General features: G+C 40.9%; 2 protein-coding genes and 1 non-coding gene across 6 annotated transcripts in view; 1 reads left to right on the top strand and 2 right to left on the bottom strand.

Moving 5' to 3' along the window:
- The window catches only part of LRRC31 (leucine rich repeat containing 31), a 28,772-nt gene extending 26,479 nt beyond the window's left edge, over window positions 1–2,293 (top strand). For all 4 annotated transcript variants that reach the window (XM_043875467.1, XM_043875468.1, XM_043875466.1 and 1 more), the window contains one exon: window positions 1,451–2,293. In XM_043875467.1, the coding sequence (XP_043731402.1) occupies window positions 1,451–1,782 (332 nt within the window). In that variant the 3' untranslated portion in view covers window positions 1,783–2,293. The remainder of the gene's footprint in view (window positions 1–1,450) is intronic.
- Window positions 2,294–2,828: 535 nt separating this feature from the next.
- On the bottom strand, window positions 2,829–21,577 carry LRRIQ4 (leucine rich repeats and IQ motif containing 4). Its single transcript, XM_043875071.1, is given in 9 exon segments — window positions 2,829–2,879; window positions 4,600–4,731; window positions 10,936–11,132; window positions 12,634–12,772; window positions 14,021–14,194; window positions 20,558–20,710; window positions 20,712–20,957; window positions 20,959–21,051; window positions 21,053–21,577. Coding segments are annotated over 9 exon segments (1,710 nt in total).
- Window positions 17,774–17,846, bottom strand: TRNAG-CCC. Its single transcript has one exon. It is a non-coding gene; the product is annotated as a tRNA-Gly (tRNA).
- Window positions 21,578–23,216: the final 1,639 nt, after the last annotated feature.

Here is a 23,216-nt window from a genome sequence, read left to right as displayed (position 1 = left end):
CTGCTTTTGGCTGAAAAGGGAAGCACATGTTATCTGCTCTGGCTGTCTCTCCTTACTCCTTTTCTTAGCTTCCTCATTAACTGTTATTTATTAAGAGCCATTTTAGGTAGCACTGTGATACTACCTAATGTGTGCTATTCAAAGGAAAAACTGACTCATGTATGAAAGGTTCTAATTGACCCATGAATTAGAAATTATCCAAGTATATGTTGTCCATGGAAAGTACTCAATTAAATAACTGTTGAATGAAGAATGAATAAATAAACAATGAATAATGAAACAGCATTAAACAGCAAGAAGACTATTGACAAATGATCCTGAGTTAAAGCCAGTGAGCAGTCACTCCTCACATTTAATTAGAGAAAGCCTGCAGCAAGAGCTGGGGCTCCATGAGAGCAGAGAGCATGAACTCAACCAGAAAAGACATTCTTTGGGTTGGAATTTGGAAAGAGAAAAAAATTCATTTTCAAGTTGTACATGGGATACAGAGAAGTGTTACCAGAGTAATTTTAAATGCCCTGAAAAAAACTGCTAGCTAATAACATTCTATTATTTCAGTTCAGTTCAGTTCAGTTCAGTCGCTCAGCCGTGTCTGACTCTTTGCGACCCCATGAATTGCAGCACGCCAGGCCTCCCTGTCCGTCACCAACTCCTGGAGTTTACTCAAACTCATGCCCATCGAGTCAGTGATGCCATCCAGCCATCTCATCCTCTGTCATCCCCTTCTCCTCCTGACCCCGATCCCTCCCAGCATCAGGGTCTTTTCCAATGAGTCAACTCTTCACATCAGGTGGCCAAAGTATTGGAGCTTCAGCTTCAGCATCAGTCCTTCCAATGAACACCCAGGACTGATCTCCTTTAGGATGGACTGGTTGGATCTCCTTGCAGTCCAAGGGACTCTCAAGAGTCTTCTCCAACACCACAGTTCAAAAGCATCAATTTTTCAGCACTCAGCCTTCTTACAGTCCAACTCTCACATCCATACATGACCACTGGAAAAACCATAGCCTTGACTAGATGGACCTTTGCTGGCAAAGTAATGTCTCTGCTTTTTAATATGTTATCTGGTTTGGTCATAACTGTCCTTCCAAGGAGTAAGCATCTTTTCACTTCATGGCTGCAATCACCATCTGCAGTGATTTTGGAGCCCCCCAAAATGAAGTCTGACACTCTTTCCACTGTCTCCCCATCTATTTCCCATGAAGTGATGGGACCGGATGCCATGATCTTAGTTTTCTGAATGTTGAGCTTTAAGTCAACTTTTTCACTCTCATCTTTTACTTTCATCAAGAGGCTCTTTAGTTCCTCTTCACTTTCTGCCACAAGGGTGGTGTCATCTTAGTGCCACTCTTATTACAAATCCTGGAGCTAGTGTGTTGTGTTATTGGAAGTGGGAAACAGTTGACTAGCAAGTGTTCTTGGCTTTTAGCAGAATGATTTTATTTTTCAGCATCGGTAATTCAGACAGGTCACCTGGCCAGGTTGCAGAAGCTGGACCTGAGTTATAACGACAGCATCTGTGAGGCCGGATGGACCATCTTCTGCCAAAACCTGTGGCTCCTCAAGGAATTAACTGAGCTGGATATAAGCCTTCGGCCATCAACTTTTAGGAAGTGCGGACAATGGTTTAGACACTTGCTAAGTGCCGTGACCAAACTTCCCAAGATCACCGAGATAGGAATGAAGAGGTGGCTTCTCTCAGCTTCACAGGAGGAAGAACTACAAGGCTTTGACCAAGATCAGAGGAGCAGCATTCACTTTGACCATGGTGGGTTTCAGTAAGCTGACTTTGCAAGGCTCAACTAAACTACATGTCACCAAAAGGAAGAAGAAAAGAACATGAGTGAATCCTGGTGAAGTCAAAGGAATACCAGCTTCTGAGCTGTGATTCATGTTACAAGAGCTTTGTAAATATATGTCTAGGATAATCTAATAAGAACATGCCATTATGCTCTATTTTATGAAACAATGGTGGCATTTTTCAATGGGTTTTCATTTGTTTGGATACATAGTTAGTTCATTTTCTATTTAGAAGGCCTGACAAAATGTTTAGATTCCAGTAACGCATCTCCTTTTTTCTTTCCCTAAAATTTCCTGCCTCTTTTACTAAATGTTTTAAATATAAGGGTGTGTATTTATGTGAGTGTGTAAAATTCCAATGTGAAGGCACCAATGTGAAAATGTGGAACATTTTCATGTTATCTTTATCATCATATGTGTCTCAATGTGGTCTGATGGAAATGTAATTTTCATCAGAAAGTATGCCCTTCAGTTGTTTATTGTTTTTTGTTCTCTTGCCTTTTTTTTTTTTTTTTTTTTGTTCTCTTGCCTTTTATATCAGATACAAACCATGAATACAAATAATGGTCACTGACATACAGATCTTCATTAAAAGTGATAAAAAATTCAAAACCCAGTATCAAAATCATACCTTGTTAAAATAAAATATTTTGTTGCTAAAATAAACAAATTAACATATTACTAATACCTCTGAGCACTTCTTGGACATGGAATTTGCCTCATAAAAACCTATTTAATTCATTAATTAAAGTTCCTGTGTTGCTGTCAGTGATTTTGGGAATTTCTGCTTTTCTCTTACTAGAGCATGAAATTCATTGCATGGCAGAGGGATCTGCTCACACATTTCTATTCTGATATATTCTAATCATATTATGTTTTGCTTTCTTCTTGCTACACTAATAACTCATATTATAATCATTGCTTGAAGGACATGTTGAATTTGAAATCAATATTATTCCAAAAGAAAAAGTCATCAGGGTGAGGAAGTCTTGATCAGTATAAATGGGGATGTTTTAGGTAATGATTCTTCACTTCTCTGAGTAAATGTTCAGAGCAACTTTATTCATACTAGCCAAAAACTGGAAACAGAGAAACAGCTTTCAATGGGTGGATGGTGAGCAAACTATGCAATACTACTCAGCAACCGGAAAGGAACGAACTATTGCTACATGCACCATTTGGATGGACTGGAAGTGAATTATGCAAAATAAAAAGGCCAGTCCCCAAATGTTACTTATTATGCGATTCCATTTATATGATCCTCCTGAAATAACAAAATTACAGGTTAGGGGCTGGAAGAGAGATAGGTGGTAGGTGTGACGAAGGGTAATAGCACAAGTGGTGATAGAACAATTCTGTATCTTGATTGTGGTGGTGGCTACACAAAAGCTGCATGTAAGAAAATTGCATTGGACTACACACACACTCACAAATAAGTGACAAGTGCATGTATAAGTGACGGAATCTGAATAAGCCCTGTGGATGGTACTGGTGTCCGTTCCTATAGTCATGGAGGATATCAACACTGAGGAAGGGTGAAGGGTGCATGGACCTTTCTGCACATTTCTTCGGAACATCCTATGAACTGTTTCATAATTAAGAGTTTTAAAAGCAGACATGATAGTATAGTGAACCTCCATGTACCTATCACATGCTTTTACAATTACAATTTATGGCTGATCTTGGTTCATTTTAGGGCTTCCAAGGTGGGTCAGACAGTAAAGAATCTGCCTGCAATGCAGGAGACCTGGGTTCGATCCCTGGGTAGAGAAGATCCTCTGGAGAAGGAAATGGCAACCCACTCCAGTATTTTTGCCTGGAAAATAATCCCACGGACAGAGGAGCTTGGTGGGCTACAGTCCATGGGGTTGTAGAGAGTCAGACATGACTGAGTGACTAAGCACACTTATTGGTTCATTTGGATCATCTACACTTATCTCTCTCTGCTATTATTCTGAAGCAATTCCCAGACATCAAAGCATTTTATCCATAAACATTTCAGTAAAAGAATCTTTATGTTTATATGTAACTATAACCCATCACCTCATGGGAAATAGATGGGGAGACAGTGGAAACTGTCTCATTATTTTTTGGCGCTCCAAAATCACTGCAGATGGTGATTACAGCCATGAAATTAAAAGATGCTTACTCCTTGGAAGGAAAGTCATGACCAACCTAGATAGCATATTAAAAAGCAGAGACATTACTTTACCAACAAAGGTCTGTCTGATCAAGGCTATGGTTTTTCCAGTGGTCATGTATGGATGTGAAAGTTGGACTGTGAAGAAAGCTGAGCGCCAAAAAATTGATGCTTTTGAACTGGGGTGTTGGAGAAGACCCTTGAGAGTCCCTTGGACAGCAAGGAGATCCAACTAGTCCATTCTAAAGGAGATCAGTCCTGGGTGTTCATTGGAAGGACTGATACTGAAGCTGAAGCTCCAATACTTTGGTCACCTCATGCGAAGAGTTGACTCATTGGAAAAGACCCTGATGCTGGGAGGGATTGGGGTCAGGAGGAGGAGGGGTCAACAGAGTTTGAGATGGCTGGATGGCATCACTGACTCGATGGGCATGAGTTTGAGTAAACTCTGGGAGTTGGTGATGGACAGGGAGGCCTGGCGTGCTGCAGTCCATGGGGTCACAAAGAATCGGACACAACTGAGTGACTGAACTGAACTGATAACTCTGTGAATAATTTTTATATGATAGGCATCTAATTCCTAGAGATTTTGCCTTCTTAATCCACCAGGTTTCATTACCTCAATTCATACATTTATCGAATTATTTATTTTTCTTTACAGGTTTTCCTTTTACATCTTTCTTTCCCTTCTTATCTTTTGGAGAATTCCTTCCCTTCTTCTGCAATTTTAGCAGTTCTTCAAATCTCCCACATCCTTTGCGTACCATCATTCCACGCCACCAAGCCTGAATCTGAAAATAAGAACAGCATCAGCTCATATCATAATGGACTGGGGACGGGTACAGCTCTTTTTTCTGGTGTGTGATATGTGATTTTCAAAATATGGAGAATGGAATATAGCTAGAACTGCAAACCTTATCTTCTCTCTTTCTCAGTTGGCCAGTCATCCAGGCAAAGCATTTTTAAAGTATTTGGTGCTTTTACATGCCAGGCATGGTTCTAGGGAAACAGCAGCTGAATACCAGGATCACTGAGTTGGTGGAGCTCACAGTCCAGTGAGAGGGAAAGACAATAAACAATAAACATATGTATAATATGACAGATGGTGACAAGTGCCACGGGGGTAACTGCACAGCATGGGGGATGCGTGTGCCCGTACTCTGCCTTCTCTCTTGTTCCGGGACCACTTGTGCTCCTACTTACAGGGAATTGTCACTTGTTCTTTTTTTTTAAATTTTAACTTATTTTATATTGGGGTATAGCCAATTACTATTGTGATAGTTATAGGTAAACAATGAAGGGACTCAGCCAAACGTATACAAATATCCATTCTCCCCTAAACTCCCCTCCCACCCAGGTTGCCATGGAATATTGAGCAGAGTCCCCTGTGCTACAGAGCCCTCACTTGTTCTTGAGATCGTATTTCCTAACACCCACCCAGGAACATCCCTCCTCTAGTAGACTCTTCATACCTGCCAGTGGCTCCCCATTTCTCTCAGAATAAAACTCAAGTCCTGGTCTCCTGCCTCCTGAGACAGCCCATGCTTTCTCTGTGGAGTGTTTCTCCCAAGGTCTTTTTCACCTTTTGAGACCAACAACATTTTGTCTGTTGAATGTGTATATGTGTGTGCTCAGTCAGTTCAGTCCTGTCCAGCTCTTTGCAACCCCATGGACTGTAGCCCACCAGGCTCCTCTGTCCATGGGATTCTCCAGGCAGGAATACTGGAGTGGGTTGCTGTGTTCTTCTCCAGGGGATCTTCCCAACCCAGGGATCGAACCTGTGTCTCTTGCGTCTCCTGCATTGGCAGATGGATTCTTTACCACTGCACCACCTGGAATTTGTATCTCTCTAAATAAATCCACTTCTTAAAAACACAAACAAAAAACCAAAATTCAAGTCTTTGCACTTGCTTACAAAGCCCTATCGATCTTCCCCCACCCTCCGGACCACTTCACTCTCCCCTTGCTCACTCGCTCCAGCCCTGCGGGCCTCTTTGCTGCTCAGATGCACGTAGGCACCATCTCAGCTCAGGACCTTGGCCTTTGCTGCCTTCTCTGCCTGGAACACTCTTCCTAATATTCAGATGGTTCATGTCTCCACTTCAAGAACCTGCTTGATGGTCATTGCTATGAACTGACTTATGTTCCCCCCAATTCATGTGTTGAAGTCTTAAACCCCAGTGTGTTGGTATTTGGAGATGGGGCCTTGTAAGGTAATGAGGTTTAGATAAGGTCGAAAGGGTGAGGTTCTCATGATGGAATCAGTGCTCTTACAAGAACGGACAGATAGCTTGCTCTCCCTGTCATAGGAGGATGCAGTGAAATGGCAGCATCTGTGAGGCAGGAAGGGAAGCTCTCACCTTGCTGGTACCATGATCCTGGACTTCACGCATCCAGAACGTGAGAAAATAAATTTCTGTTGTTCAAGCCACCCAGTCTATGATATATTGTAATAGTTGCCTGAGACAGTCAATTTCCCAAAGAATCCTACACTGACCATATCAATAAACTGAAACCTCTATAAATCTTTTTTTTTTAAAGATACAAATGAGCTTATTTACAAAACAGAAATACATTCCCAGACTTAGAAAACAAACTTACGGTTACCAGAGGGGAAAGGTTGGGGGGAGAGAGAGATTGGAAGTTTGGGATGGGCGTGTACACACTGCATATTTAAAACGGATAACCAACACGGACCTACAGTATAGCACAGGTAACTCTGCTCAATGTTATGTAACAACCTAAATGGGAAAAGAATGTGAAAAAGGATATTAATATATGTATAACTGAATCACTTTGCTTTAGACCTGAGACTAACACATTATTAATCAACTAGGCCCCAATATAACATAAAAATTAAAAAAAAAAAAAGGAAGCAGCAGCTAACAGAGCAAGATCAGATGGAAGGAGACTAAATAGAGTAAGTGGCTATTTTAGTTGTCCAGTGAAATGGAAGAGCAGTCTGAACTCTACCAGGTTTTCCTATCTAAGTACATGTTTTGACCAAAAAATAAAATAAAACCCCTATAATACATACACACACACAAGTTCTGGCAACCTCACTTCCCCTTAGCTTGAGCTTTTTTCCAATACCACTTAATCACTTTCTCATATAGGATTATGTTAGAAACAACATAATCACTTTCTAATATCACTTAGAAATCACTTTCTAACATATATTATGTGTTATACTTCATGTTCTTACTCTTACCACATCAGGCTTTAAGCAATATGAGGACAGAAATATTTGTCCATTTTGTTCAGGAATGTATTTCCAGTGCCTAGAACAGTGCCAGGTACATAGTTGCAGCTCAGTAAATATTTGTTGAATGAATGAATGAGGTGGGTGGAGGTATGCTGTTTTATATAAGGGGGCTTGAGGACAGGTGTATGGATATTTGAACAGAGACTGAACTTAGTGAGGGCTGCAGTCTTGCCCACACCCGGGGGGGAAGCACCTCTAGACAGAGAAGCAGGAACATGCATGAGTCTTGGAGTAAAGTGAAAATGGGAAGGATGAGATGGAGCCTGAAAGAGGCAGACCAGCTAAGGTGGTGACTTTCCAGGGAAGCAGCAGTGCCCAGGAGAGGGATTCCAGAGATTCACAAGGCTTTTTGTGTGTTAAGATTCAACAGAGTTCAATTGTGCGCCACTTACTCTGGTCTACAGAGACTTTCCAAGTGTGTGCAGGCTTGGATAGGTTGGAAGCAACTCATTTCCAGAGCTTCAACTCTCATCCGTCTCCCTCCCTAAAATGTGTCTGCCAAGGAACACAACTGCTGATCCTCCAGTCTCACCTTGAGTCCCACCACCCCTTCCCAACTGCCCCTTTGGCAGCCCCTCATCCAATTGAATCTGACCAGGGTGGGTTGCCCAAGACTCCAAAAACCTCTGGGGCACTGAAAAGGGGGTAATTCAAAATAGTAGTATTGATGTTGGCTCTAAGGACTGGGTAACCGATCCTTTTATAAGAGAGGTGGTTTCCAGCTCTTTGCCTTCAAGAAAATTGAAGTTGATTTGTCAGCTGAGAGCCTACTATCTAATTTCAGGGGGCTATATCTGGAGGGAGTTCAGAGATGTGTGAAGCACTGCCATTTAAAGCAAAACAATACAGGCAAACAAATTTTTTCCATTCTTTTTCTTGTCAACTTGTGAATTTGAACAAGCTTTCTCAGCATTTCATCTGAAAATAAAAAACAGGAATGGAACTGATGCCAAGCCCTATTTCATTCTAGTAGTAAGTAATATTTATGCAAGGATATATAAACTCTTAAAAGTCCTTTGGACTGCAAGGAGATCAAACCAGTTAATCCTAAAGGAAGTAAACCCTGAATGTTCACTGGAAGGACTGATGCTGAAGCTCCAATACTATGGCCACCTGATTTGAAGAGCTGACTCATTGGAAAAGATCCAGATGCTGGGAAAGACTGAAGGCAAAAGCAGAAGAGGACAGCAGAAGATGAGATAGTTAGATAGCATCACCAACTCAATGGACATGAATTTGAGCAAGCCCTGGGAGATAATAAAGGACAGAGAAGTCTGCCTTGCTGCAGTTCATGGGGTCACAAAGAGTTGAGCACAACTTAGCAATTGAACAACAACATATAAACTATGTGAAAAAAATCTTTCCCTAAATCCTATATGTCAAATAATTGAATATCAAAATTTATACTGGATTTTATATTGTTTTGGTCAATTGTATACTACTACTAATTGCACAAAGATTCAATCCAGAATGTTAAAGTGCTATGATCATAGAAAAAAAAATTTTAATTTACATAAGTATTTTTGTAGCCTAGAAAGATGAAAGTTCATCAGTTAATTATTTAGATTTTATATATATATATCTATATGGGCTCCAAAATCACTGTGGATGGTGATTGCAGCCATGAAATGAAAAGACGCTTACTCCTTGGAAGGAAAGTTATGACCAACCTAGACAGCATATTAAAAAGCAGAGTCATTACTTTGCCAACAAAGGTCCGTCTGATCAAGGTTATGGTTTTTCCAGTAGTCATGTATGGATGTGAGAGTTGGACTGTGAGGAAAGCTGAGCACCGAAAAATTGATGCTTTTGAACTACGGTGTTGGAGAAGACTCTTGAGAGTCCCTTGGACTGCAAGGAGATCCAACCAGTCCATCCTAAAGGAGATCAGTCCTGGGTGTTCATTGGAAGGACTGATGCTGAGGCTGAAACTCCAATACTTTGGCCACCTGATGTGAAGAGTTGACTCATTGGCAAAGACCCTGATGCTGGGAGGGATTGGGGGCAGGAGGAGAAGGAGGCAACAGAGGATGAGATGGCTCGATGGCATCACCGACTCGATGGGCATGAGTTTGAGTAAACTCCGGGAGTTGGTGATGGACAGGGAGGCCTGGCGTGCTGCGATTCATGGGGTAGCAAAGAGTTGGACACGACTGAGTGACTGAACTGAACTGATATATACATACGCACTTATTAAGGTCAATTCTAAAGGGAAAGTAGAATGGAAATACATGTTCAAGAAGAAAAATAAATGACAAAAGTTTTGCATGTAAAGGAAGAGTTTGTTCAAATATTTTGTAAATTGATGTTTACTGATATCAAATTATAATGGTATTTAGAATCCATTAGATACATTTAAAATATTGATTTAACAACAATATTTTAAGATGATATAAAAAATTTATTGGAAAGTAAATCCTTTGCAATGACTAAGTGAAAGTGAAAGTGAAGTCGCTCAGTCGTGTCCAAGTCTTTGCGCCGACCCCATGAACTGTAGCCTACCAGGCTCCTCCGTCTGTGGGATTTTCCAGGCAATAGTACTGGAGTGGATTGCCATTTCCTTCTCCAGGGGATCTTCCCAACCCAGGGATCAAACCCGGGTCTCCCGCATTGTAGACAGACGCTTTACCATCTGAGCCACCTGGGAAGTCCCTAAACTTAATGGCAAAAAAAGTTCTAGTATCAATTTTAAAATGTACAAGAGGGTACATTGTTCAAAATACTTCTAGAAAGTATCCTAAGAGTAATAAGTAATTTCATTCTTCCAGCATAGTCATCCCTGAGCATATACATATTAAAATTAATATTTAAATATAAACTACTTTTCTTTTGTATTAAGTTTGGGCATTATTTTGATTATTAAAATTATGTTTGTGGTAGCTTATGTTATCTATGAGTCTAATTTAAAAAGAGTAAGGTAGGTTTCGCATAGTATTTATTAGAGAAGAGAGGGTGCTAGGTCTGATTTGATTGAGGGCCATTGATAAAGGGTCTTACAGACCAAAGACTAATTTTTATTCCAGGTAAAATGGGGAGTTGTCGATTTCAGCAAAGTGCAACAAGATCTGACCTAGGTTTCAACAGCGTAGGTCTGACTGCTCACTGGAAGAATATATATGGTAGGGGAAGCAGGCAAGTAACAAGGGACTGTAGTTGGAGGAATAATACAGTCATCTGGGGGTGAGATGATGCAGGCTTGGACCAGCTGAATGGAGAATACTGAATACTGATTGTAATGGACACATTCCTGGGCTCTGGGGTATCCTTATATCTCCACTGGCTTAGTGGGCAATGAGGATCTTAACCCTTTGAAGCTGTGTTGGTGGCAGAGCAGAATGCTGGCCCCTAGACCTGTGCTCCACAATGCTTTCATTTTTAACTTTTCAGGCTTATCTGACTGAGTTAACATAAGCCTTTCACTCCAGTGACAAGCCCAACAGTTTTAGATCATTTGGGGCTTTGATGTTTTGGTTTCTTTTGCCTGTTTGTTGGCTTTTTATCTGACAAAGAGAAAAGGAACAGAAAAGACAAAAAAAAAAAAAATGCTAGGATTTTTGTTCAAAAATCTCTTGCTTAGCCCTGAGGATGTAAAAGTATTCAATAAGTAAGAATCACAATTCTCAAAGTGTAGATGTGCAAAGAGCAGCCCTATAGGATAATCTGTAAAGTTTAGCAATACCGTACTCCGAGAAACTATGGATATGTTATCCAAAATCATTGCTTATTTTACCTTTGTTGCCAATTCATTCATATTTCTCCTTTCTTTAAGGTATTCCCATACAGCCTCAGTGCCTCTGACACACACTGACATCGGGGGTTCTTCCATGGGGTTGCCTGTTAGTGTTAGAACTTTTAGATTCACTAGACTATCCAGATTCTCCGGAAGATAAGTGATCAAGTTGTCCTCCAACCGTAATTCTTTCAAAGCTGAAATGATTTTTTAAAAAAATAATGAATTTGTCTTAAAAACTAGCAAAACTAAAGCATACATTGCTTAGTCCAAACACTTTGAAATGTTTATTTTCTGTTAGACTATGCAACAAAAAAATTTAATGTTTTATAACAACTCAGAGTTGTTGAAGTCAGTGTGAATAAGTGTTAGAGGCAGGAAAATAGTAAATACTAAAAAATGTTGAGAATGTTCCATTCCTCCAGAGATTAAGGACAGAATCAGGAGATGACTAAGGAGTATTGCAGATCCAACCCTGTGGCCATTCTTTTTTTTTTTTTTAATTTATCTTTTGCTGCGCTGGGTCTTGGCTGCTGCATGTGGGCTTTCTCTTGTTGCAGCAAGTGGGAGCTACACCCTAGTTGTGGTGTGTGGGCTTCGCAGCAGTGTCTTCTGCTGCAGAGCACTGGCTGTAGGGAGCTTGGGTTTCAATAGTTGTGGTGCACAAGCCTACTTGCTTGTGGGATCTTCCCAGACCAGGAATTGATACTGTGACTCCTGTATCGACAGGTGGATTCTTAGCCACTAGACCACCAGGGAAGTCCTGCTGCTAATCTTGGAATGTCCCGTGAGTAGGCAACAGAATCCACTCATATTCCTTCATCTTTCTTTCATTAAAGAATAGTCACAGTTTGAAAATATATCTATACACCTGAAGATTCAGCACAATATGGCAAAGAAACATTTTAAAAAATCTGGTTCTAGGAGGATCTCAGCAAAAACTTGTTAATTTTACAAATACAGAGTGGTTTAACCTAGTGGAAAATATTTGCTATTCCAATATGAATGATGTATGATTTTTCATGTCAATCAAATACGTCCACCCCCAACTCCCCCAGCCCCAACTACCTTGCTAATTTCATTACTCTGGGTCAATCTTTTCCTTTTTCTTGTAAGTGACTTAGTCATCTAATGCAAATTTACGACAGGACCCCCAAGCCCAAATTCTGGCAGATAATAGGTATTCAGCAAGCTCTGGTTCACAGTATAATGGCTATGAAGATGAATGCCAATCTTCATAGCAGTTGATATTTTCTTTTCAATTCCCAATAAACTAACTGCCTTTGTGAGGCTTTTAGCTGTACCAATCAGGTGCCTTGCCTTCCCCGTATCACTAACTAAGAAGCTCTGCAAGGAGATGATGGGGTAGGTCTAAGCTCTCAATGATGAAAAGTGAAGTTGCTCAGTCATGTCTGACTCTTTGCGACCCCACTGACTGTAGCCTACGAGGCTCCTCTGTCCACGGGATTTTCCAGGCAGGAGTACTGGAGTGGGTAGCCATTTCCTTCTCCAGGGGATCTTTCCAACGCAGGGATTGAACCAAGGTCTCCCGCATTGTAGGCAGAAGCTTTTACCGTCTGAGCCACCAGGGAAGTCTCCTCAACATTGAGACTGATCTTTAGCAGTACAAGGATGCCTTCCATCATAGGAAATGCTAGTCAAACTCCACTGTGTTGTAGATCTACAAAGATCTCTCACCTTGTGCTTCACAAATAGCATCTGGGAGTTGCTTAATTAGATTGCAGTGGCAATCAAGAATTTCCAAGTTAGGCATTGATCCCAAGGATACAGGCAGATACTCGAGATGATTGTTCTCAATATACAGTTCTTTAAGATTCTGAAATAACAGAAGAGTATGTTATCATACCATAATAAAAGAATTATGGTAACTAGAATCACCTATGAGTTCCCATGTTCTTTCAATGGGAATAGTATTCATTAGGATTAAGGGGAAAACACATTTAAAGAATCATCAACAAAAAATATAATTAATCTTGAGTTAAGCCATTGATCATGGTTCCCAGGTATGCAGGGAAAAGAGAACATGGGAATCCAGTGTTTATTTGTTTCACTAGAACTTAATGCAGAAAAACAATTTGGATCATTTAACAATAAATATAATTTGTTCCCTTTCAATACCTAATTATCTGTGGCAGTTACTATAGAACTGCAATTGCCTCAATTATCAACCCAACATGGCCCATGTGGAAGTAGACAAAATGTACAGAGAATAGGTTGACTATTTTCAGATTCACTGGGTAAAAATTTAATGCTTGCATTTCTCCCTAAGATTCTGGAGAGTGTGGCATGACATGTACAAGGAGCGTATTGATGAAAGGAGTTCTGTGAACACAGAGCAAAGGAATGAAGAATTAGGAATAGGTGAGAAGTACCTGTGCTGTGTGTCATTACTCAGTTCCATGACTGGGAGCTATGTAGTGGCTTATACCTACTTCATTATTAAAAGTGTAGCACCAGGAACATGAAAAAATCATGCTTTAAAGCATGCATACATAAAGACACATCGGTATACCTACTTTGAATAACATTATATGGTTGCTTTGCTGAGGTTTAGCATAGTGCTGTGGACCCATCTTCAGCAGGAACCTGTTGCAATAGTTAAATAAACCATGATATGCTTTCCACCATGCAGGAAGGGGAATCAGACTCTCTCATGCAAAATGCAGATTCCTGGCCACATCATCTGTATGATAGTTTAAAAGTACATCTGTATGACAGTTTAAAAGTACAACTTTCAGAGAATACTTTTAAAAAGTGGAAATTGATTGGAGAGTGGTATGGCTCAACTTTGCAAATAAAACATGCCAAACCACACAGAAGGAATGAGTATGCCCTGACATATCCAAGACCAGTCACAATAAAATGTTCTTCAAGTGTGGATCCTGCAGTTGTTCAGGAAGACAGTGGAAGCCTCAAAATGTAATAATGACTCCTTGCTGGGAGCTAGAAATCTAGTACAGATGATTCCACATGCAACCTGTGAGAATACAGCCATGTTTTCTCAGTATCAGCCAAGGAATCAGTGGGCATATACTTCTTTGCCTGCTCGTTTGGGGAGGCTTACCTGTAGTCTCCTAATGCAGTCTGGCAGATGGGTAAGTTTGGCTCCCTCATCTTGGCCAATGTATAATTTCTCTAAAGACGCTAAAGAAAGGATCTCTTTTGGAAATGAAGAGAACTGATTTCCTGTTAGTCCAAGAATCTTCAGTTTCAAAAGTAAACCGAAGTCTGAAGGTAACTGGAAATATTTCAAGAAGATAAGTTTCAGATCAGGATAATTTTTAAAAGTAAGAAAATAAATTGGGCTTTTAGTTTTGAGGCAGATTTTTTTTTTAAAGGGAGCAATTTAGCATCTCCTGCAGATGCAGAGTTGGCCCATATGTTTGCATATATAGTATTTGTAATTGTAGATCTAATGTCTGGAGTTCTACTTTTCCCCAAACCTCTATGCTCTTTACTTTCATGCTCTGGATAAAGTTAGAGCAATTTTTAACCTATGTTATTGCAAATTTTTCAACTCTGGTGTAGCAAATGCTTGACACTACTGAAAGAAAAAGTACAAAGCTTATTAGTATATTATTGCAACTATAATATTCATAATTAATTCAGTTATTGGCACTGATCAATTTAGTGACATGACCTCCATCCTAAAAGGCTTTCGATCAGCAATTTTGAAACTTTAGTTAAAATACCAGTTGGAAGGACAACAATGAAAACCATTATAATCGTATCTTCTGCCCTGCAGTGAATCCCAAGGCTATGAGCCCTGGTATTAGGCAGGCATTGCACAGATTCCTAGACTTTCAGAGTTGGAAGGCCTTAAAAATGTCTCTGTTCTTACCCTCTAATATGGTGGTTGGATATGTTCCATAGTTAGCCATCCAGCTCTTATTTAAACACTACCTCCTGGGATGAAAAGATCATTGGATGAAGACCACTTGGATTTCCTTCTACATACCCGGATTTCCTTCTTCTGCCAAAATCTGTGTCACTAATACATCCCCTGTTGACCTCTTGCTGGCCCTCTGGAACCACATGAAAAATCTCATTTTTTAAATACATGACACAATCACCCTACTGAATAAGTTACATAGATGCCTATTTTCTTGTAGGAAAAAAAGGCCCAACTCTGAATGTTAATAACTTCATTCATTTTGAACCACTTCTGTTACCAGGCTCTATTCTTCACTGGGCAACCTTTCCTCACAGGTCCCTGTTTAACCCTTGGCTTTCCTCCCACCCATTCCCTAACCTGCCATTCTATTTTTCATGAGAATGTTTAGTAGACTTCAGCTCAACCCAACCTCTCCCTAGATTAGGGTGGAATAGGTAAATAATTAGTGAATAGATTATCCCCATAGTAGGCTTTCTTTTGACCTGTAGGCAAAAATTTCAAATACTTGGAATAAACCATAAGACATTTTCCTCCTTGTTATGTAGGGTGAGGGCTCATTTTCTTAAAAAGTTATAAAACATTTCCAGTTTTATTTAGATCTAGAAAAAGAAAACTCAGAACAAGTCAACCTCCAGAGACACTGATGTTTAAGCTTTCCTTCTTGGCTATTTCAAAATTCTTCATCAGGCCCTTAGATCCCTTCAATACAAAGCATCTACATTTAGTGCAGTCCTAAATAACACGGAAAGATTTATTAACCTAACCACTTCATTATAACCCAGTCATTTCATTCGTATTGCTGTATCTTAGCTCATAGGTTTAGCATTACTTTTTCAAAATCCCACTGAATATCTAAAGACTTTTTTTCCAGGATATTCAAGAGCCAATAATTAATGCCATCATAGTCATATTATAGCAGAAATAAATTTGGATGTACAGAAAGCCCACAGAGCATCAGGTGAGAACAATTATTGCTGACAGTATAACTGAGCTGTAAGCATTCCGAAACTGCGTTTACTCATAGTGTAAATGTAAAATGTTGTCTGCCAAATCAGTAAACAAAGGGTGTAGCAACCATTGAGCCACTGCGGCTACTGGACCATGAACCCTGAGGGAACTCAGGATGGGAAGATCTGAATACTGGCCTTAGGTAGCTAAGTTCAGTTCAGTCGCTCAGTCGTGTCCGACTCTTTGCGACCCCATGAACCGCAGCACGCCAGGCCTCCCTGTCCATCACCAACTCCCGGAGTCCACCCAAACCCATGTCCGTTGTGTCGGTGATGCCATCCAACCATCTCATCCTCTGTTGTCCCCTTCTCCTCCTGCCCTCAATCTTTCCCAGCATCAAGGTCTTTTCCAATGAGTCAGCTCTTCACATCAGGTGGCCAAAGTATTGGAGTTTCAGCTTCAGCATCAGTCCTTCCAATGAACACCCAGGACTGATCTCCTTTAGGATGGACTGGTTGGATCTCCTTGCAGTCCAAGGGACTCTCAAGAGTCTTCTCCAACACCACAGTTCAAAAGCATCAATTTTTCGGCCCTCAGCTTTCTTTATATTCCAACTCTCACATCCATACATGACCACTGGAAAAGCCATAGCCTTGACTAGATGGACCTTTGTTGGCAAAGTAATGTCTCTGCTTTTTAATATGCTGTCTAGGTTGGTCATAACTTTCCTTCCAAGGAGTAAGCGTCTTTTCATTTCATGGCTGCAATCACCATCTGCAGTGATTTTGGAGCCCCCCAAAATAAAGTCAGCCACTGTTTCCACTGTTTCCCCATCCATTTGCCATGAAGTGATAGGACCGGATGCCATGATCTTAGTTTTCTGAATGTTGAGCTTTAAGCCAACTTTTTCACTCTCCTCTTTCACTTTCATCAAGAAGCTCTTTAGTTCTTCTCCACTTTCTGCCATAAGGGTGGTGTCATCTGCATATCTGAGGTTATTTATGTTTCTCCTGGCAATCTTGATTCCAGCTTGTGCTTCCTCCAGCCCAGCATTTCTCATGATGTACTCTGCATAGAAGTTAAATAAGCAGGATGACAATATACAGCCTTGACATATTCCTTTTCCTATTTGGTACCAGTCTGTTCTTCCATGTCCAGTTCTAACTGTTGCTTCCTGACCTGCATACAGGTTTCTCAAGAGGCAGGTCAGGTGGTCTGGTATGCCCATCTTTTTCAGAATTTTCCACAGTTTATTGTGATCCACACAATCAAAGGCTTTGGCACAGTCAATAAAGCAGAAATAGATGTTTTTCTGGAACTCTCTTGCTTTTTCAATGATTCAGTGGATGTTGGCAATTTGATCTTTGGTTCCTCTGCCTTTTCTAAAACCAGCTTGAACATCTGGAAGTTTACGGTTCACATATTGCTGAAGCCTGGTTTGGGGAATTTTGAGCATTACTTTACTAGAGTGTGAGGTGAGTGCAATTGTGCGGTAGTTTGAGCATTCTTTGGCATTGCCTTCCTTTGGGGTTGGAATGAAAACTGACCTTTTCCAGTCCTGTGGCCCCTGCTGAGTTTTCCAAATTTGTTGGCATATTGAGTGCAGCACTTTCACAGCATCGTCTTTCAGGATTTGAAACAGCTCAACTGGAATTCCATCACCTCCACTAGCTTTGTTCCTAGTGATGCTTCCTAAGGCCCACTTGACTTCACATTCCAGGATGTCCGGGTCTAGGTGAGTGATCACACCATCGTGATTATCTGGGTTGTGAAGATCTTTTTTAGGCTCATATCAAAAGAATGATTTCAATGAAGTCACTGAAATACATGATTTCAATGAACTTAGACTCTTGCATCTTCCCATATATAGCACTGAATTAATTAATTTGAGAATTTGGTTTTTTTAGGGGTGAATGTTTTTTTGTTTTTGTTTCTTGACTGCACCTGGTCCTAGTTGTGGCATGTGGGATCTAGTTCCCCAACCAGGGATCGAACCTGGGCCCCCTGCATTGGGAGCACAGAGTCTTAGCCACTAAACTACCAGGGAAGTCAGAATTTGGTTTTCTTTAATTAACAGTTAAATCATTTGAGGTTCTGACTATGTGTTCTTTGTCGTGAAAAGTCCTACATATCCTGGCTCCTCCCTTATCTCTGTGGAGCAGTCCCTCTGAGCTATCTGAGAGGCTGCTTTCTGGGCTTAAGTCCTGAGTTCTGTCCACCAAATAAAACACAATTCTCAACTTTTAGGTTGTGCATCACTTTTTCAGTCAACAATAGGAATGGACCATACACATAAAATCCATCTAGGTATACATGAAAAGTCAGCTATTTTCGCCTCCATCTAGGCAAGAAAAAGCTACTGGCTAGGCTTCAAGTGCCAAAAGTCCATGAGGTAAATTTGGGGGTCGGAGAAAGAAGAAGCTGGCTTAAAGGCCATGTGTCATTAGAGAGAGAATTGATTGGGAGGTTCCTAGAGGGACTGGAATTATAGGAAATTGAGAAAGGAAGACAAAAAACACAGTAATACCATCATAAGAACTGAAGAATCATTAAGTGCTAGTATATGAAAATTTCCATGTTCAACATAATAACACTGAACATGTCCACGTTTTGGTGCAATCTGACTTGCAGTAAAGCTTGGTATTAGATGAGGCTAATCTTTGGTGATGGACAGGGAGGCCTGGCGTGCTGTGGTTCATGGGGTCGCAAAGAGTCGGACACGACTGAGCGACTGAACTGAACTGAACTGAATCTTTGCTAAGAGACCATCTGTGTGTGATTCTCTCCTCCACCCTGACCTCTTGAAAAGTCTCACAAGAGAGCATTAGGTATCATTCATGACTCAATAGGATTTAAGTGAACTGTGTTATACCGCCCAAGGGCACTTTATATTCTGATACTTTCACTCCCACTATGGAATGACAGACTCACTGTAACAGGAATTCTTAAATTGGCAGCAGAAGAGTTGGGGATGGGCAGAGGGCTTCTCATAGAAACTCTAAAATCCTCCAAGATGGGTTGCTATGTATAATGAGTTGAAATTAAGTACTAGATTCTTCTCCTAAATCTTAAAGTCATCATCAAAATGTTTACTTCCAGTTTTGAAACTCTCTAACAATGAGGAAAACAAAACAAAAAATCCCAAAGTTCTAAAAGTTGAAAATCAAGTAAAAGATTCAAAAAGAACAAAAAACAACTTTAAAGCTAGGACTTATAATGTGTAAGATACACATTGAGAGTGTTGTTCACAACCAGGAAAAACAAACATGATATTCAGTTACCGTTGTTGGTTTCTAAACCTTCCACTCTTTCTCTCCAGAATAGTCTTTTGCTTTTAACAGAACTCTGTTCTTTCAAATTTTCAAATATTAAAAAACAATAAGGAGCTTTCCTGGTGGTCCAGGGGTTGAGAATCTGCCTTGCAATGCAGGGGACATAAAATATGTGTTATATGTTGTGTATATGTAGTTTTGTGTGATTAAAGATTTCTATGTGGCACAATATTCTGCAATTAGGTGTTTTACTTTTTAATAAACATCACAATTTTGAGATTTATCCACATTGGCACATATAGCTCCAGTTCACTTAAACTATTGTATAATATTCCATTATATAAATATACCACAATTTACTTGCAAATTTCTCTCCCAACTGACATTCACATTATCGCCCATAAGCCATGATTATCAACAATACTATGATGAATGTCTGAACACACCACCCTGCACACACATGGGAGAGCTTCTCTGAGGACTAATCTGGTTTTGCAGTTATCTGGTTTTGGAACATTAGGGCCTAAGGCTGCATGTGTCAGAGCTCTGGAAGATGAACCCTGCAGTCCAATGTTATGGATTGGAATTCTGACTCTATCAGTATGTGGCCTTGACACGTTAAAAGCCCCATGCCTCATTCTGCTCCTATATCATTGAGGATGATATCACCCACATCAGAAAGTCATTGTGAGTAATGTATGCAATTTAAGAAAAAAATCATGCAGGAAGTCAGAGGATCTCAGGAAGGAAAGCAGAGTGTGACAAGACAATTAAACTGTATTACAAATGTATAGATTAATCTTCCTCCCAATAACCAATAACTCCAGTCTTATGAGAAAAAAATCAAACAAGTTCCAATAGTGGGGGCATCCGACAGCATAGCTTGCCAGTACACCTCAAAACTGGCAAGGTCATCAGATACAAGGAAAGCCTGAAAAACTTTCATAGCCAGGAAGAGCTAATGGGACGCAAAAACTAAATGTAATGTAGAAACCTGGATGGGATCCTGAACGGAAAAGATTAGATCAAAACTATGGAAACATGGATAAATTATGGACTTCAGTGAATAAAAGTGTATCGATACTGGTTTATTAATTGTAACAAATGTACCATAGTAATCTAAGATGTTAATTGTTGGGGAATCTCAGTGTGGAATATGTGAAAATTCTCTGAAATATGTTCTCAATTTGACTATAAATCTGAAACTATCCTAAAAAAGAAAGGCTATTTAAATTTAAAAAAAAGTCATCGTGAGGATTCAATGTGATAATACACAAAAAACATTTAGCCCAGTGACTGGCACCTACATACTGCAAATAAACATCAGCTACCATTATGATTACTGCAGCTATTCAGACGGGAAAGGTTACATGAATGATGACCTTTTTCACTCGTACACTCAGCTCGAATTTTCTGATGTTTAGACACGGAACCACACCAATGTAGGGCCGGGCAGCATAGTAACAGCCGGGCAAGGAATCAGTACCTGGCATATTTTATTATCATCCAGTGCCAAGACTTCCAGGTTCTTCAGCGCACAGATCTGCAACGGACAATGTTCCAGCAAGTTCTGGCTGAGGTCGAGAAACCGCAGGTTGACCAGGCGCCGGAAGGAGCGGCGTAGCAGCCGCAGGCCGGTGTTGCGCAGATAGAGCAGGAAGAGCGAGGTCCACCTGCAGAGGAGGCGCGGCACCTTCTCCAGGTGGTTCCCACTCAGCCCCACCTCCGTCATCTGCGAGAGCTCGCCCAGGGTGGGCGGGAGGGCGTGGAGGCGGTTGTAGGAGAGATCCAGCACCGATAGCTTGGTGCACTGGCCCAGCGACTCCGGGAGAACAGCCAGGCTGTTGTAGGCCACGTAGAACTTCTTCAGCTCCGTCAGGTTCCCGATCTCTTCCGGGACGATCGTGAGCTTGTTCTCATCCAGGTCGATGATCTCCAGGTTGTAGAGACCACACAGCTCCAGAGGGAACGCTGCAAATTGGTTATGCTTCAGGTGGATCTCCCTCAGTTTGGTCTGGTTCACTATCTCCTTGGGCAGAGATTTCAGGCGGTTTCCAGCCAGTCCGAGCAGCTCGAGGTGGTGAAGGAGTTTGCAGATGACGACGGGGATGTCCGCGAGGTCGGTGCGGTAGAGGCGGAGCTCGCGGAGCTGGCGGAGGCCGCTAAGCACTGGCAGGGACGAGGCTTCCAGCGGGTTGTCGCTCAGGTCCAGGCCCTCTAGGTTGCTCAGCCTTCCCAGCTCCGGGCATAGATTCTTCAGCTTGTTCTTGTTCAGGTAGAGAACCCTGACCTTCCTTAAATGCTGAATATCCTTGGGTATTTCTGCAATCTGGTTGTTTTCCAAATGCACTTCCTCTAATTCTCTTAATGCTAAAATGTCTGTTGGAATAGTAAGCAAGCTCTGATTCGAACCGTCAATGAAAAATATCCTATCAGAGACCTGCTGTGGATCACTTTTCTGCTGAATTCTAGATGAATGTTCGCATTTTGTGCTGTCACTTGACATTATTCTAATGGAAAGTTCAAATATTCAAAACCTGAAATATTGCGAAAAGAAAGAAACATGTATCAGAGTTTTACCTGTCACCAGATTCAGTATCCTTAAGAGAAATAAAATTGAAATCTAGTTGATTAAATTTAGTGCTCACTGTGACACAACATAAAATGTAGGGTTTTGTGTTTCATGTTGGAAGATAAATCGAAGCGTAGATTCCTCTTTCTCTTAACCTAGGTTGACTCATATTGATAAAAAAAAGGATTGTCTGGTTTGTCTAATTTCAGTTTTTAGAAATGCCTATTTTGATTCTATTTTCAGGTTGGAGGTATAGAAGGCTGCAAAAGATCATTGCTCTTACCATAAACACTGAGAAAACACTAGGAAAAATAGCATTTTAAAATATTGCATTTGGGGGAGTTCCCTGGTGGTCTACAGGAGAGAATTCCAGGCATTTACTGCCTGGTAAAATTTCACTGCCCAGGTCCAATTCCTGGGCGGGGAACTGATATCTTGCAAGCCATGCAGCCAAAAAACAAAACAAAAATTGCATTTTTCCTTAAATCCAGCATAAAGTTGTAGATGTAAAGGCCAACAGAATTAAATTCAAGAGATGAACTGCCCTTCTAAATAAGGAGAGACCAGTGGGCACTTTTGTGCCTGGTGGAACTTTGAAGTTTTAGGACTGGCAGGTGGAGGATCAAGCCTTCCATAGGCATAGGTAACAGCCATGTGTGAGCTGGCATGATGGATTAGAATCTGTGAAACCAAGGGTAGTTATCAGTTAGATCCATTAAACTATAACCTACTTAATAAAAAAACTAACCTGCCTTCACTGACCAAGCTCACTTAGTTTTTTAACAAAAAGCATTGTGTAGCCTAAACAATGTTAAGAGACCCTTCACCACCACTATGGATAGTATCTCTCACTAAGAGTCTTGAGATGTTTGCCCAGTTTGTTTTTCAGGAACTTGAAGTCAGCTGTTGACCAGTTGGCACCCCAGTCAGTTAAGACTGGTTGGCAGTACTGACCATGTACCTAGGTATGCGTGTTTGATCGGTGACCATTTGCCATCAGAGGCTCGAGAACTCTGCCCCCAGAGTGAGCTAATGCCACCAAATTCTGAGCATGTATCCCAGGAGGCAGCGTGTAGTTTAGTTGTTCCTGCACAGAGGACAATTATCTCACTTTTAAAAGTCTACAATCACCTTTCCCCATGCTCCCCATACTTCAGGCCACCCTGCTTCTTTGTCTCATAAATATCCCAAGTCCCTTGTCTTTGGGGAGGTGGATTTGTGATTTGTTCTTTCTCCTCACTTGACTGATTCATGATAAACCCGTCTTTTGCTGCAAACCTCCACCTCTCACTGTTTGACTTGCTTTGTTCTCAGGCAAATGAACTTGGCTTGGTAACAATAGGTCCACAGGGTTGCAAAAAGAGATAGATACGACTTAGTGACTAAACCAAACCAAGCCCTTGGTTATTAATACATGCACCCACATACACACGCACAGCCTAAGGGGGAAGGCAGGAAAGACTATGACATGATGGTGGCTGGGTTGATTGTGGCATCTCTGACTTGCCTTCTAGGGTAGGGTCTTTTCTGCTGGAGGACTAGACCTCCCATCCAGCATAGAGGCCCACTCAAG

Source organism: Cervus elaphus, chromosome 19 (genome assembly GCF_910594005.1).
Source record: "Cervus elaphus chromosome 19, mCerEla1.1, whole genome shotgun sequence".
Lineage (NCBI taxonomy): Eukaryota > Metazoa > Chordata > Mammalia > Artiodactyla > Cervidae > Cervus > Cervus elaphus.
This window is presented reverse-complemented; position numbering and strand designations above follow the sequence as displayed.